Source organism: Vidua macroura, chromosome 1, assembly GCF_024509145.1.
Source record: "Vidua macroura isolate BioBank_ID:100142 chromosome 1, ASM2450914v1, whole genome shotgun sequence".
Lineage (NCBI taxonomy): Eukaryota > Metazoa > Chordata > Aves > Passeriformes > Viduidae > Vidua > Vidua macroura.
In genome coordinates, this window is record NC_071571.1 from 147,355,788 (window position 1) to 147,371,806 (window position 16,019).

At 39.7% G+C, this 16,019-nt stretch overlaps 1 protein-coding gene and 1 long non-coding RNA gene across 4 annotated transcripts in view; one reads left to right on the forward strand and one right to left on the reverse strand.

The window, feature by feature from the left end:
* Positions 1–642: 642 nt before the first annotated feature.
* Positions 643–9,160, reverse strand: LOC128809026 (uncharacterized). 2 transcript variants are annotated; one of them, XR_008437592.1, is made up of 6 exons: positions 8,999–9,160; positions 8,574–8,689; positions 8,257–8,387; positions 6,237–6,345; positions 898–960; positions 643–796 (listed from the first exon to the last, which is right to left on the reverse strand). It is a non-coding gene; the product is annotated as an uncharacterized LOC128809026 (long non-coding RNA). The 2 variants fall into 2 exon arrangements; XR_008437591.1 differs by lacking the exon at positions 8,574–8,689.
* A 454-nt stretch (positions 9,161–9,614) lies between these two features.
* KHDRBS3 (KH RNA binding domain containing, signal transduction associated 3) overlaps positions 9,615–16,019 on the forward strand; it is an 89,168-nt gene continuing 82,763 nt past the window's right edge. For both annotated transcript variants that reach the window (XR_008440284.1, XM_053996582.1), the window contains exon 1: positions 9,615–10,093. Coding sequence is in view for 1 of the 2 variants with exons in the window: in XM_053996582.1 (XP_053852557.1) it covers positions 10,006–10,093 (88 nt within the window). In the remaining variant the exon portion in view is untranslated. The remainder of the gene's footprint in view (positions 10,094–16,019) is intronic.

Here is a 16,019-nt window from a genome sequence, read left to right on the forward strand (position 1 = left end):
GCAAGGGATCAACAAAAGCAGGTTTGATACAAATTTGCAAAAGCATGACAAAGTTTGATGGCAAGGTTCACTCTACTACTTACTATATAAATAAAGCCCACAAATAAAAAATGGTTGAAGAGTAGCCTATGAAGACTTTTGCTGAGACCAGGAACACAAATGGGTAAGGAGGGAAAAGAGTAAGGGATGCAGTGGGGTAACAGAGGGTTCAGAGCAGATGCCCTTGCCAAACTTAGCCTCAGACTGGATCAGCCATTTAGGTCTAAGATATTTAGCATAATAAAACTACAGAAAATATTTTCCAGATATAGTAAGGGGTACTATAGTGGCAGGTAAATTTAGGCTTTTATCTTTGATATAAGAAAGGGTAACTGGGCACTTCTATAGATACCTAGGTTTCAAAAATATCACATAATTGTTCACAATCTTTAGGTTTGGTGAATATTACCAAGCAAGATACAGGATGCATAAAATCACTCTGCATAACCTGAACAAGCGGGATAAGCTTTATTGTCTTACAGCTTCAGGGCAGAAGCTCAGGTCCTGCAGTGAGCTCTCTCCTGGCACACTCACAGCTCCCAATGCTTTACAGAAAAGGAGGTCTGAAAGTGCAAGAGAAGGCTGTTACTGGGTGCATTGTATCCAAGTTTTGGCAAGGCAGTTCAGCAGATATTAGTGCTCCCTGGACTCTTTCCTTGGGCAAACTCTTGGATTATATGACCTTGTGGGGTCTTTTTCACTCTCCTTTTCTTTGGTTCTGTATCATGCAGCTCCCTGTAAGATTGTGCTCTTTGTGCTGTCAAGAAAAAAAATATTCATGTTGATATTTTTCCTGCATGTAAAGGACAACAGCATCTAGCAAAGCAATGTTTTATAAAGCTGTACTTGACCACTAACCTGTTGTGTTAAGGACATTTGAATAGTCTTCCATATTGAAAAACCAGCAAGACTTTAACACTGCTGTAGATAAATAACATAATCTTAAAATGAAAGCATGTTTCTTTCACACATTCCCACTTCTATGCTTTAATTTGTCCCAGCCTACCTGGAGTGTTTTTACTGAAATTAGATCTGTTACTAGTGTAAAATTATAGCTGTTCTATTTCTGTGATATAAAAAAAAAAAGAAATAGAAATATATCTGGTTATACTTAGCACTGGATATTTTTAGTATTGTTTCCCAATCTTGCTGTGGAAATCTAATGCAATATAGAACATAAGAAATCACATTATTATAGCTACAATATAAGCAATCAGAAATAAAAAAAAAAATCACGAACCCAAACAATAATGGATATTAAAAATCTAATTATTTGTGTCGTTTAGAGAATAGTATTTGTTTTATTATACAACCATGAATATGGCACATTTGTGTAACACATTCTGTTTATTGAAAAACAAATCTAAGATGAGATCATTTTAACTGCATATGGTATCATTGGAACAGGAGATTTGTGGCAAAACACCAGGAAAAAAAAATCACAGTAATGAATGAAAAAAATCAGTAGTTGAGAAACTTACAGCAAGGGACCCATTTATTCTTTAGGATTGTTATGCTAATTTTTGGAACTTGCTGAAGCAGCAAAGTAGAGACTTTAGGATGAAGGCATCAATTACCAAATACTAATGCTATAAAGATATCATTAGCTTCTCACAGTAATTTCAAACACCCATTCATACCCTACTATTCAAGTGCTGCACTTTTACTTGAACTCTGTAAGGGGTAAAACTCTTCAAAAGTCAATAAAACTTAACAGTTTCCTTATGAAAACAAAAGTGGTTTCCTTGGGAAATAATATGTTCTAATCCTCCACTAATTTGAAAAAAAGATAATAAAATATCTAGAGGCCCCTAAATAAGACCCAGAATTGAGATATTAGACTACTGAGGTATTATTTTTAAGGAAGTGTGTGCTTGGATACATTTTAAGCCTTAGTAAGCACTTCTTACCTGGGTTTATATTTGCGGCTGTTCACTGCCAAAATAAGGCAGTGCATGAATAAAATTCAAACTATGGATTTTTAGTAACTTATTTTGACAAAAATTTATTTCTCAATATAAGTCACATAACTACATTAAGTCAGAATCCCAAATTATTAGGGGAAATGATGGGGAGGGAAATGAGGGAAGGACACTGCACCTAATGAAAATATTCCAGCAGGAAAGTGAAGATATATTCTTGCCTTAACATTTCACTTTATACATTGGTCTATAATGAAATAGTCCTGCTTCTTACTTTCCCTCATTTTGCAAAAACTTAATACATAGATGGAAATGCTGTGATACTTGTGAATGGATGATCAGGACTATTTTCTTTCCATTGGAGTTATAAGTTAAAAATCGGAAATCAGGCCATTATCACCTACTGAATTCTCAGGCACAGTTTATAGAAACAGCTGTTTGGGGTTTTTTGAGATTTTTGTTTGTTTTGTTTTGTTTTCTTAGTGACTTCTCCTTCTCTTCTCACAGTCACATTTCCTTTACCGTTCCCCAAAGCATCCTCTTGCTGTATCTTACAGTGCCAATTCTTCTTGGGGTGTCCTGTGCAGGGCCAGGAGTTGGCCTCAATGATCCCTTTGGGTCCTTTCCAGCTCTGAATATTCTGTGATTCTATGATTCTGTCTATGTACTGTCCAAAGCTAAAGAACTACTAACTTAAATATGTAGTTTGCTTACTGCAAAAATTGAAAGTAAATTTAAGTAAGTAAACATTTTATTTTAAAATATAGGACCAAAACACAATGATTAGAAGTTTCAATAGAAATTAATCTAAACTTATGTGACAGATTTAAAGAACAGATTTCTTGTGAGATAAAATTCATAAATATAGAGAGTGACAAAACTCTGCCTTGCTATCCAAGGTTTTTTAAAAAAATTATTAGCATTTACCAATGTATATACAGCTGAAATATTTTTTAAAACAATTGTTTTGCATATATCATCTACCTGGCTTTGTGATATTAAAAAATTAAGCAATGAGATACACACGCAACAGTCACATCAACATTGTGGAGATGGTATTGATGGGTAGGTTGAAAGAATTAGCTGTAGAAAACATACCTATTTTGTGTTATAAGTGGAAATTACATTATTTGGGGCTGAATATAAAAACACAACATCCTCCTCAGGAACTGCTGGTGAGCTGAGCAAACCTCTGATGGCAAAGGCTGATGATTCTTGCTGTTCTTTAACTCTTTGTGTTTTTTACTTTTACTCTTTAACTCATAAAAGATACCAAGAACAGGATGCTGAGAACATTTTGCACTGCTTGATCCTTCCACTGTATCCTGGCAGAGTGGGTGCATGCATAAAATCCACGTTTCACAGACTGATCTGCATGTGTGCTCTGAGTGGGAGCTGAGTCTTGCTGTCTTACATGGTGAGTTCCTCTTTCACGTGTTGCCTTGTAGAAGGTACAGAAGGCGCATGGTTCCATTTCCAAACAGAAAATGCTTTATGCCTTTTCCTGTTTGTTTTCTGCCCCTCCTCTCCCCCTGCCATTGCTTCTTTTGGGGCTCTCCTACAGCTGCTGCTTTGCTTCATAATGTCACTTCAAGTATGCAAGGTCACTTAAAAGCAGCATTACTTTTGCATGCACTTTGGTCTCAACATAGTCTGCAAAGTTTTCATGAGCTATGTTCTGACTCACCCTCCAGCTTTTTAAATAAGATTTTTTATTCCAAGAGAAAAATGGACATTTTATTGCTAACCCTCCTCCCTCTTAAGAGAAGCTTAAGAAATACTGTTTATAAGACTGCTTTACTATTACTGTGTAGAGTTAAAGTTTAAAAGCAAATGCAATAAACCACCATCACCAAATGGCCCCTATTATATAATAACTTTAGTTCACTCTGACTCTCTGAGGATCTTAGCAGTCAGAACAATGTTATTTTCTGATATATTATCAGAAGAAAAGAAATGTGGTTTTCATGCACAATAATGAAATAAATAGGCCATGGGTAAATCAGAAATGAAATATTGCAGAAAATATGGGTATATAGAAGATATTAAGGCAGCAGATTTATTTCAGGGTTGGAGTAGCTAATATTCTTCACCTTGGTTCCAGTTGGTAACAAGGAAAAAGGCACTGATATTTTCAAAGCTCAAATATCCAGTAAACTCATGCAAGCAGACAGGAAAACACAGATTTTAATTTTGAATTGAGTTCTGTTTCTTTTTCAAGAAAACATCACCATACAAAGATAAATGTTGGGAGCCACATCATGATCTTACCAAGACAACAGATAACTTATGGCTGATGAAGACTTGGTAGTTAGAAAAGATAGTCTGTGAGAGACAAGCTTTTAATGGATTGAATATAGGAAGAAAAAATTAGCAACAAACCATTTCACCTTGTAAAAAGCTGTCCTAAGAACAAAAGAGAACATTCATTAGCACACAACACAATGTGCTAAAAGATGTGAAAGCAGGAAGAGGACAGGTATAACAGAGATAAGGGTATACTGGATTTGGCATCATCCACATTCAGAGCAATAAAAGAGGTATGTGGGAGGACCAGATGCATCAAGGTTTGTAATACATGTTGATTGTCCCAGCACCAGAGAAGGCAGTCACAAAGTGCTCAAAGCAAACCACTTTTGTAAGCGTACTAGGCAGGAATATAGGAAATTAAAGACTGTACAATTTTGCAAAAGCTCCTAGCAGAGGAATTTAGCAATAGTACAGCATTCCTTTATAGCTACAGTATAAGATCAAGAAAGGATTACTAAAGAAGTATTTATATTCAAATATGACAGAAGAGAAAAAGACTATCTAGAAAAGGTTTTTTTGCCATGATAACACTGATATCTTTTGCATCATTAGAACTACAGGAAGGGTGTATTAGCAGGTACATAATAGAAAATTACAAAATCTAGATTGTTAACAAATACTTGTACAAAACAAATAATGGGCTGTAAAATCATTGCATCTCATTCAAAACAAGATTAGAAAAAACCCTTTTGATATTACAAAATGCTTCAGAGCAGAGAATACAAAGTTCATCAAGATGCCTAAGGTACATCATATAACCAAGGCACATGTGTGTGCAGCTCCATGGACTGCTCCTACAGGACTACATTGTAGCTCCACTGATACAGCTGCCATTAGAAAAATACCTAGAAGAAAGAAAAAAAATCCTTCAGATCATGGCATACTTGAATATAATGACAAACGTGGTGAACTCACTGCAATGTATTGACTCAATTGCTGCATTAGAAATCAGAGAGACTGTTCTGATACAGTGTGTTAGCCTTTAAGACCTAGAAAGAAAGTAAGGTAGAATGATAGAATTTATGTGCTGTAGATGATGTAATCGTTTTTCTCTATAGGTCTCATACAGTCTGTGTACTGTGTTCTACTTTAACTTGGCTGATTACCTTGATTAGGTCCAAAAAAGCCTAAACTTTGAACAATGAGGCAAAAGATATAAAAAAGAAAGAGGTGAATTTTTAGAGAAAATATTTTGAAAATAATTTGTCATGGATGTATTGATATTACAGTACACTTTCATTTATTTATTCATATTTTAAAACACATGCAAGTTAAAAAAAAAAAAAAGAAAGAAAAAAAGCCAGAGGAATATTGGAGAAAGGAGTGCAATGGTACTTTCATCATGCCTAATAGAAATTGGCAAGTAACACACTGCAATATTAAGGAAACCAGAACCCACTTAGCAACATGCTAGTCAGAATTGTGGTGAGTCACATCAATCACTAAATGTGGTATTTGTGACAAACCATTTCTCCAAACGGACCCTGCTTCTACAGGTTTTCAGCTGTGTGCAGTTTAGTGAGTTAAAGTCTCAAATAAATGATTCTGTAACAGTTTGTTGTGGTCTGAGATTTAAATCAGGAACCCAGGAGTTAATTAGAGGCAAGGACTACATTAGAGGCATGTAAAATCTACCACAGAATTGGAAATGACCCCAGCAGGGTGACAGCCTGTGGGTGCAGTGCCTTCTGTATCTGAGTGAGTGTGCTGCAACAGGCTCCACTTGATGAGGTGCCTTGTAGTAGATACCAACCACAAGGTTGATTTTGCCTAAATTACTGCCCACTCTGTTTTTTTCTCCTGTGACAAGTGTTCCATCTATTCAGTGATCACACCAAGCTGCCACTGACTGTGGTGTGTTCATTGTCCACAAGCCAACCCTGTCCTGGGCTGCATCCAAAGCCCTGTGGGCAGCACAGTGAGAGAGGTGATTCTGCCCCTTGCTCTGCTCTCATGAGACCCCACCTGCAGTGCTACATCCAGCTCTGGGGTCCTCAGGACAGCAAAGATAGGGATCTATTGCAGCAGGTCCAGAGGAGGCCACAAAGATGGTCAGAGGTCTGGAACACCTTCCCTGTGAAGACAGCCTGAGTGAGTTGGGCCAGTTCAGCCTGCAGAACAGATGGCTCTGGGGACACCTTGTAGCATTTTGGTACTTAAAGGGGGCTTATGAGAAAGATCAGAACAAACATTTTAGCAGGAGCTGTTGTGGTAGGACAAGGGGCAATGGTTTTTAAGTAAAAGACAGTAGACTCAGACTAGTTATAAATAAATTCTTTACAATGAGTGTGGTGAAACACTATACCAGGCTACTCAGAGAGGTGATAGATGCCCCATCCCTGAAAACATTCAAGGTCAGTTTCGATGGGGCTCTGAGCAACCTGATCTAGTTGAAGATGTATTGCAGGAGCAGAGTTGGAGTAGATGACCTTTCCAACCCAAACCATTCAACGATTCCGTGGAAAAGACAAACATTTAGCTGTACTTGCAATATTTGGAACGAAGACTTATTAGTGAAATTACTGCTTGTTATGTTGATCCAACAAATAAAGAAAATTTAAGTGGATTAATTTGTACACAATATATATTTCAGAGAGAGGACACAGCTCAGTTTCTGCCTCTTTACACATGGTCCCCTCACATTGTTTTAGTACAAGAAAGTGAATCTCATTCCTAAGAGTGAAGATACCAGTACATCCTAATGCTTCTAGGATATATGAGTACTAATTTTGGCACCTACAATTTTAACTTATAGATAGACAGACACACTATCAGGTCAGATAACTGGTGCTTAAAAAGGAGCAATGGATATTAGTCTGACATGGTTATTGACTGATGTCCACTTATCAAACTAACTTTCTGCGACTACCACATGCATTAAACAGCAAAGTAGACATGTACTGTTAGAGAGAAAATACATTTAAGTAATGAGTTTTAAAAGTTTGGATTCATGGCTTTTCAATATTCATGAATCCTACAGCTAATACTTACCAAGCATCTCCTTGAGCAAGGCTGCTTTTCAAGCTCTGCATAGATTTCAGCAAAAAGAAAGCAAAAAAAAAAATCAATCCTTAAGAAGATGGTGTTTCCTGCCTTTCCTGGACAGTAAAAGTGATGCTTAGCAGTCTTTTCCCAGCTAACCACATCCTGGGCTGCTTTCTAGGGCCTAGGGCTCGTAATTTCCCATCCTTTCTGCCCTTGTCTTATTTTGTTGCATCCTAGTGAATTTCATTGGAAAAAACAATATCCTGCATTTGTTATGTACAGGTTTGAGTTTGAACAATAGGGTACAACATGGATAATTTTATAATTCCTATATTATTAAAGACCTGGAGAGAAGCAAGTCTTCAGACTTCCTAAGTAAGTCTTTCTTTGTTGAAAGCCAGAGGGAATTGGTATAATATGGAAAGAAATACTGTGGTTTCTTGAAACATCAAATGTTTATTTAATCAGTTACCAGGAAGAATATGACTCTTTCCAAGAAAGGTGCATTGTGTTTTACACAAATTGTAAAAACATAACTACCTTTCTGTCTGAGGTCCTGCATGCTTTAGTACAAATTTAAGTACATTTAGGCTTAACTGGCAAAATAGATATTTTTTTTGCTCCAGGTCACTCAATAAAGATTACACTCCTACGTATTGTTCTGTGTCAAGAGTTGTATGTGCCTTCCTGTTTCAGAACAGATGGTTGCATTTCAGTACTTTTATATAGAAGACGTATATGGAAGGTTGAAAAAAAACATTCATTTTAATTCGAATTCTTCCAGCTGCTTGTATGCTTTAGTTCTATCCATTGAGCTTGATGTCATGCAAAAGAATTTTTTAAATAGAACTTTGCAAATATGCTTCTGTTCATTTTGGATCAAGATTTATTTGGAATGGTTTTACAGAGAGTATAAATCAACTATGTTTCATGTTGCAACATACCAGACATTGTTTCATGGGGTATTGCAATCTGTGAAATACAACAAGGAATAAGATACCTTAAAATGTAGTCTTGGTTTTCAGGGTGAAAGAGCACTTGCAGTTCTGAGAAGGGAGACTTAACCTCTGCTTCGGAGCTTTGAGTGAGCATTTCTCATGCTGGTTTACCTTTTCAGAGCTTTCTTCCTCCCTGTATTGCAAGAATATGAGTAAGATATATCACAGATTTTTTTTTTTTTTTTTTTTTCATGAAATACAGAAGTAAATATATGGTTATTCAATTCACAGATATAAGAATATTTTTTGTGGTCATTTAAGTTTAGATCATCAAAGTTCCTTATTGGCTTATCCAGTAAACATTGATTTAAAATGCTACTTTATGGGTTTGGCTTCTTTCCTCTGCTTTGCCCTTGTGCTCTGTGACAGAGAAGAGCTGGTCTGGCTTCCTCCAGGCTTTTGTCACCCGAGATTCATTGATGAGACACCTAAGGACTAATAAGGAAGCGATGTAAAGCCTCAAAGCTAAAGAACAGAGCAAATCATGACCTAGTAAAACAAATGCATCCTCTGAAAAAACAGGAAAATGGGCTTGAGCAAGGTCTTTTAAACTTTGCTTCTCTATCCTGTTTGAGAACAGGGTGAATCTCAAACCCACTTACAGCCACACATCTGGGAAACTCATCAGAATTAGGGTTTTTTGACTGGTATTTATAAAGGGGTTTGTATTACTAGAGGAAAAAGCATAGAATGCCTGATAGAGGATACCGCTGTTTGTGAAAGGGAAAAAGAAAACAAAATCACCTTTGCACTACTTTCAACACAAGGTCTGCCTCGCTCCGTAAGATCTGACAGGGACGGAAAAGAACGCCGTCCTGGATCCCCGACCCCTCTCACAGATCCTACAGCCCCGGAGAGGGCCCCGAAGGAGACTCTTGTGTCGGAAGGATCGCTGTGGGATCTGAGGGGCTCTGCGAGTCTCGCTGCTACGGGCACGGGCACGGGCACGGGCACGGGCACGGGCACGGGCACGGGCACGGGCACGGGCACGGGCACGGGCACGGGCACGGGCACGGGCACGGGCACGGACCCGCTCGGCTCCCGCTCGGCTCCCGATGCGGAGCCGCTCTGAGAGCATCCCTCAGCACCGGCCCCTCACCGACCGCGGGGAGGCGGGGCTAGCAGCAGCCACCAATGAGCAGCTGCGCCTCGTCTCTGACTGACAGGCCACGCCGTCCAATAGGAGCCTTCAGTTGAGCAAGGCGGCGACACTTGGGGGGCTCTGCTATCCCCGCCCATTGGAAGGCGCTGGGGCGGCGCACCGCTCCTGGGCGGGGCTAAAGGCGGCCGGGGGGCGTGGTCTAGGGCGCTATATAACCCTGGCACGGCGCGTTTTCCGCTCTCAGTGGGCTCAGTGTCGCCGGCGCTGTTGTTTGTATTGTGGGTGTGTGCGCAGCGCTAGCCGCTGCCTAGCAGTCTTATTGTGTGCGCGGTCCCCGTCTTGCCTGGGTCAGCGGCTCCCGGGGCGCGTCTCTTCCCGTCTTACCTTCTTGTGCGCTTCCGCAGAGTGATTTGTCCGCGCCCCTTGTCCGCTGAGGGGGGGCGTCCCCCCAGCCCGCGCCCTTTTTCTCCCCGCTCCTGGCCGGGGGCTTGCGGCGCTTCCTTCTGGATGCGTCCCCGCAGCCCCGGGCGGGAGGCGGCCAGGGGGAAGCGCTGCCTCCGAGGATTTACTGCTGCCTGGGACTCGGACCCGCTCCTTCCCCGCGGGCGCACCCGGCGCCCCGGCTCCGCTGCCGCTCCGGGCCGCTGCCATGGACGAGAAGTACCTGCCCGAGCTGATGGCGGAGAAGGACTCTCTGGACCCGTCCTTCACCCACGCCTTGCGGCTGGTCAACCAAGGTGAGGGGCGGCGGGGCGGAGCGGGGCGCCTTGTCCCGCGGCGGGGACGGGCCGGAGTGAGCGGCGGCCGCCGCGGCTGCTCAGGCGGAGGCTCATCCTTCTTTATTGTACCGCTTGGAGGGGTTTGTTGTGTTCAGGCTCCCGGTGAGGTTCTCGGTGCGGGTTTCACCCTTGCCTTGCACCGCTTGGCGGGGTTTGTTGCGTTCAGGCTGTCGGTGTTTGCCGGCTCCCGGCGCCTTCGCCTTCCCCTTCCCCTGCCGGGCAGCATCGCCCGGGCACGCTGGGTGCCTGCCCGCATTGCCCCTCTTCCATCCGTGTTTTCTCTGCCGCCGCTCACTACTCGAGTTATAGATTATTCCGAGTTGAATGGCCGTGTCTGCTGTGCTCTGCTCGGGCAGCATGTCAATTAAAACCCCAGAAGGTTCTCCTGTTTTACCCTGTTTGTGAAGAGTGAACAGCCGATTGTTTACATATGTGGGAGCTTTCTTAAGAACGAGCCTACTACCCATGGCCTTTCCTAGAAACTTTAGACTCTGCGGCTAAGATGCTACGGAACGAACAATCCGTGTTAGTAAACCTTTATAAAAACACAAAACATATTTTGTTTTGCAATTATATAACTCCAGATAATAAATTACTCCCACCCCTTCTGCATCTGTCAAGTCAGATGTGCTTTAAAGTGCTAGCTTTTTGTTGCTGTGATGCAGTACTGACTAGAAAAGTCATTCTGTGTGAATTAAACTATGATTTAATGTACATATAGAGATAATATATAATTGGCAGGTGACTTTCAAGTACAGCTCTGGAGAGACAAATGCTTGATCTAGTGCTTAGGATGCTCAAGTGAAATAAGCTATGAACTGATCCTCTAACACACCAAGCACATTGATAGCCAAAATGATTTTGGCTTCAATTTGCAATGATTACAAAGCTGTGCTTGGTGTACTTCACATCCTATAACAGGAACAAGTTTAAGTTGATGTGGGTTCTTCTAATGTGTTGTAGATTTTGATGTGTAATAGATGCAAATGCCTGTCTCAGAATCAGAAGGAGAATTTCTGTTGTCTGAAATACTCTGGAGTTAGGGGTAGCTGTCACAGTTTCAACTGTGGAATGCATATGCTAAGTGAATTGAAGGTCCATGTCCATGGGTGGTTGGTATTTTGCATATTTTTCCAAACTTTGAATCTATAAAAATGTCCCTGTTGATTGTGGGAAAAGGAGAATTATGTTAAAAAAGCAGTTGTTTGCTGTAAATGAAAAACAACTTGTAAAAATTAAACTTGATGGCTAGAAATTATTGAAGTTCCTCTTTAGGTAGTGAAGAATCTTTCTGCGTGTGTAAATTGTTCCAGGGAGTTACAGAACCATGTGATTTACTGTTTTGTAAATAGTGTTAAAGAAAGTAAATCTGTCCTTTTGACTGAGTTTATGGTATTTTTTTGAGTTTCTCATTGAAATGATAAATTGGAGGACTGAAACTTTTGCCTTTCATCACAGTATCTGCATGCATACATTCAGCTCCAGAAAAAAACTATATTGTCAGTGTAAAAATGTAGATGTATGTGCATCCAACCTCTGTAATCTAGTAGGTGTCTTGATTTTTTTTTAATTTAATTTGAAAGTGAAATCTTGGGTTATATCTGAAGTGTTTCATGTGTTAGAGGTGGGGAAAAGAAAGATTGAGGGTGACTAATCAACTGGTTAACTCCAGTTTAAAATGGAAATTTGTATAATATCTATGTAAAATAGTTTAATTGTCCAATCACCAAAGAGCCAGCTCAAATGAAGTGCCTGTATAATACAGTGGGAAATATGACATCAGGAGGGCATGTTTTACAAACCCATCCTGCCATGACACTAACTTTATCAGGGACTGTTTTTTTTTCTCAATGGTAATAATTCTATGCACTTAAATGAATGACAATTATGAGTGGAAATGCATATGTAATGGTTCTGGCTTGGATTTTGTGTGCCAGGTCCAGTGAGTATTTTCTATATTAGTTCATGTGGAGGCAAATGAAAGAGCTTATCTATTTTTTTATAACTGGATTTGTTTATCTTTTAAGTTTAGAATGAAACGGGTTTCCAGGTTTGGCTTCTTTTGGGTATCAGAGAATGTCTCAGCAAAGGCTTTAAGTGCTTTAAATAACCAGCTTAATTATGTAATAGCATTTTGGTGTCTTAGTGGCATTAAATTTGCTATCTGTATTTACTTAAACTGAAATACTGTACATCAGCTGGCTTTCTTCAGAAACTCGAGTAATTTCTAAGAGTTGTATGGATGAAGTAGAATCCTTTTGAGATGCTGAAGTAATTCAGGTGTGTTTACTGCTTAGACAGAAGAGCCAAACTGCTAACAAATTTCCAGTCATGGTGAAATTTGGTTTCTAGGGAAAATCCTGGGTGTAGACTTATGAAATGTGGTAATTATAGTTTTCAAATGGAAGTGGATTAATTTGCATATTGTGCTTATAATTACACATTTTAATTTGTGTACACACAAATTACATAATTTTAAATTTAAAAAGCGGAGCTTGACCTGCTTCAAGTTCCTGGCTAACATTTCAGTTAAAAAAGAACAATGTGGAAATAGCTAAGATGCTGTAAGAATATTTTCATGGGCAGTATTATTAATCTGTGTTTCTGAATTAAGATATGACAGAAATTTCTCTGCCTTGAAACACTGTTTTGAAGTCACTGAAATCAAATATCAGTGTCCTTCAATGTTCCTGCACAGTAAGTCCTGATTTTTCATGTTGAGAACTCTGTTCAAGGGTTTGATGCTCTGTTTCCTTGGGACACAAATACAATTCTTATTGCTTAAATTTTGTTTTAAACAGTCATTGAAACATTTAGCTACTGCTTAAATTTTAGAACAGTGGCAATCTTTTCCAGGAGACTAGACTTTATCCCTTGTTCTAATTAAGAAGATGCATTTGTATACTTGAACATTAAGCCATCCTAAAAAGAGGGTTTTTTTGCCTATAAACCCTTAAGCATGTTATAGATTGGAAATAGACTTATTTGCACGTGTGGTAAGATGGCCATGCTAATATGATTAATTTGCAGCTGGTACCAGGCAGTGGGAACTGGAATTTTGTCCAGCTATTAGCTCATAGTAAATTCTGTCAATGAAGAACTTGGGGAAAGATGAGATTCTATGAAGAAGCAGGAGCTTAGAACATTTATATTTTTCCCTATTTTCAACTCTCATATGCTCATCTTTATGCAAAATCTGAAAAATATTTGTCTGTGGGAGTGATGGTAGTTCTGAAATCAAACCTTATTTCGAAGGCTGTCTCTGCAGTTGTGGTTGTATGTAAATGTTGGTAAATGTGCAAGTGTAGTGTTGATTCTCATAACTTGGTTCATGAGTGATGCTCTAAAAATACTGAAAGATCCATGACAGAAAAGTTACTTTACCGTCTTTCACATTTATTTATAGTAATGATTCAAGACGAGCAGTTTGTGAATGTTGAATGAAGTATGTGAAACTGCAAATGGAAGAAGCTAGCTGTAAATAAAACATGGTGATACCAGACACATTTCCAACAGGGGAGACGTGAAAATGGGTGCTTGGTAGTTGTTCAGTTTCTGTAGGTAATTAAATAAGTAGATAATGAAAGTTAGGGCTGCTGCCATTGCTGAACAGCTCTTGTGCAGACTGGACCTCTGGAATTCTTCCTTACAAGCTCATTTTAGCTGCTTTGAGATGTGAGGTAGTATCTGAAGTTGGCAAGGCTTCCTTTAAAATGTTGAAGAGATGATGTACAGGAATACCAAGCCTTCCCATCAGTAGATGGCTGTATGTGCTAACTGTGTTGAATGGCTTCCCTGAGCCACATGGCTAGTGGTGATCAGCAGGGACTTGCTGTTTCTTGTGTCAAATTTTGCTTGGGACTTCAGTAACCAGAGCTGTACCTCCCTAAATATCAGGGAGAATAGAGTGTGCTCACTTTCTGCTTTGTGGTGGGTATTAGTGGTATATTTTTTTTTTTCAGCAGAGGCAGAGATGGCTTTGTAAAAATGGTTGAAGTAGGAGCTTAACAATAAATTAAGGTTCTATATATATTACTCATTTTTGTTGTGGTTTAAGCTCAGCTTGGTTGGTAGGTACTGTGCAGCCACTCATTCCTTTTTCCCTGGTGGAATCTGGGGAGAATTGAAAAAAGGTACAACTTGTGGGTTTAATGACTGAAATAAAGTAAAATATAATAATTATACTGGAAATTAAAAAGAGGACTAAAACCCAAGAGAACCAAGTGATGCATAATACAGTTTTTCCCCATCTGCTGACTGATGCCTAGGCTGTCCCTGAGCAGCAATCAGGGGCTCTGAGTCAACTCTCCCCAATTTATATACAGGACATCCATCCTCTGCTGTGGAATATTCCTTTGTCCAGTTCAGGTCACCTCTCCTGGCTGTGCTCCCTCTGGGCTTTTTGTGCACCTGCTCCCCAGCAGAGCATGAGACACTGCAAAGTCCTTGGTTTAGAGTAAGCACTACTTTAGCAACAGCCAAAACATCACTGTATTGTCAACTCTCATACTGAATCTGAATCACAGCACTGTACCAGGCACTAGGAAGAAAATGAACTCTATCCCTGCCAGAACCAGGACAACTTTCAATAAATTTAAGTATGTAAGGGGCTTTGTTTTTCTTTAAATTATCAAAAATACATGTGATTATGTGGAGTGACACACATATGTTGTAACATAAGTAATCAGTTCGCCACTGAAGCATCCACTTTTCCGTGTGGACAAGTTTCATGGCATGGCACACACACAACGTGTTGCTCATTCCAGTCACTAATAATGCTGAATGTACTTTATCAGTGTAACCCCAAACTCTCCTTTTTGTCCTTATAGTATCAATCACAAAAACAATACTTGTTTCAAGTGTCCTACTCTTTGAGAATTTCAAAGCACTTCATGAAGGTCAGAGGTGTTTTGAAAGTGAGGTATGACTGTAGAAGCCGAGAGTGTTTTAAAATTATTCAGAGCATCGTATGAAATGTAGTAAGTTTTGTGCTCCTCAGATTTTTTTCAGACAGCTGGTCATTTTTAGTTGCCATTCTTAGAGGTTAATCAGAAATAAACTGTTCTGGTTTTAGTCTGATTACTAGAAGACAACAGTCTTAAGTAAAACGTTTAGGTGGAATTGGATATTTTCCAGGCCAAGTGTGATGAGAAATTAAAGTGGCAGTAATGGGAATGGATATGATGTAATAGTTTCACCATTAAACTGGGGAAGGCTGACTTGGCTTCTATTTCTGTTTTCTTAAAGCAGCATGAAAAGTAGTAACTCTTGGAGGGCAGAAGGGATATTTCAGAGTCTGTCTCTCATCTCAGCTATCTGTATTTGGTAAAACTTCAGAAGTTCACATTTTTGTTATGGTTGCTCTTTACTTTTACTGCAGTGAAACTGTATTGGAGCAGTCAGAGGGCTTCCTAAAAGTTAGATTTCAATTTTGCTCTCTTAAAAGACTGGAGAGGTGGTTTATCAGACATTCCAGTCACGTTAACAGGGCTTCTGCAAAATGCAGCTGAAGATAATCATACTTTCCTCACCTCTGGGCTCATCTGTTCTGAAGCCTGACTGAGCCTGGAGCCACTCACTGCAATCACAGTTAGTGTAAAGCTGACTCCTAATTCACTTGCACACTTGCTTTGGCAGTCAGTGAGAGAGATTGAATTTAAAGGTTTCAAATGCAGGCTGACATGGTTTGTCACTTTCAATCCTTTTTGACACCAGCCATGTAAACTAAAACTGTAACTTCTGAGTATTATTTACTGGGGAAATCAGAAAGAAGGTCCCAGCGCTCTTCCTGTGGCCTGTGGCTTGTTTGACTTTTCTTGCATGTACTTAAAATTTATGTATGTGACCTTTCTGCCCTCTGACTTCAAGTATAATTAAGAAACAA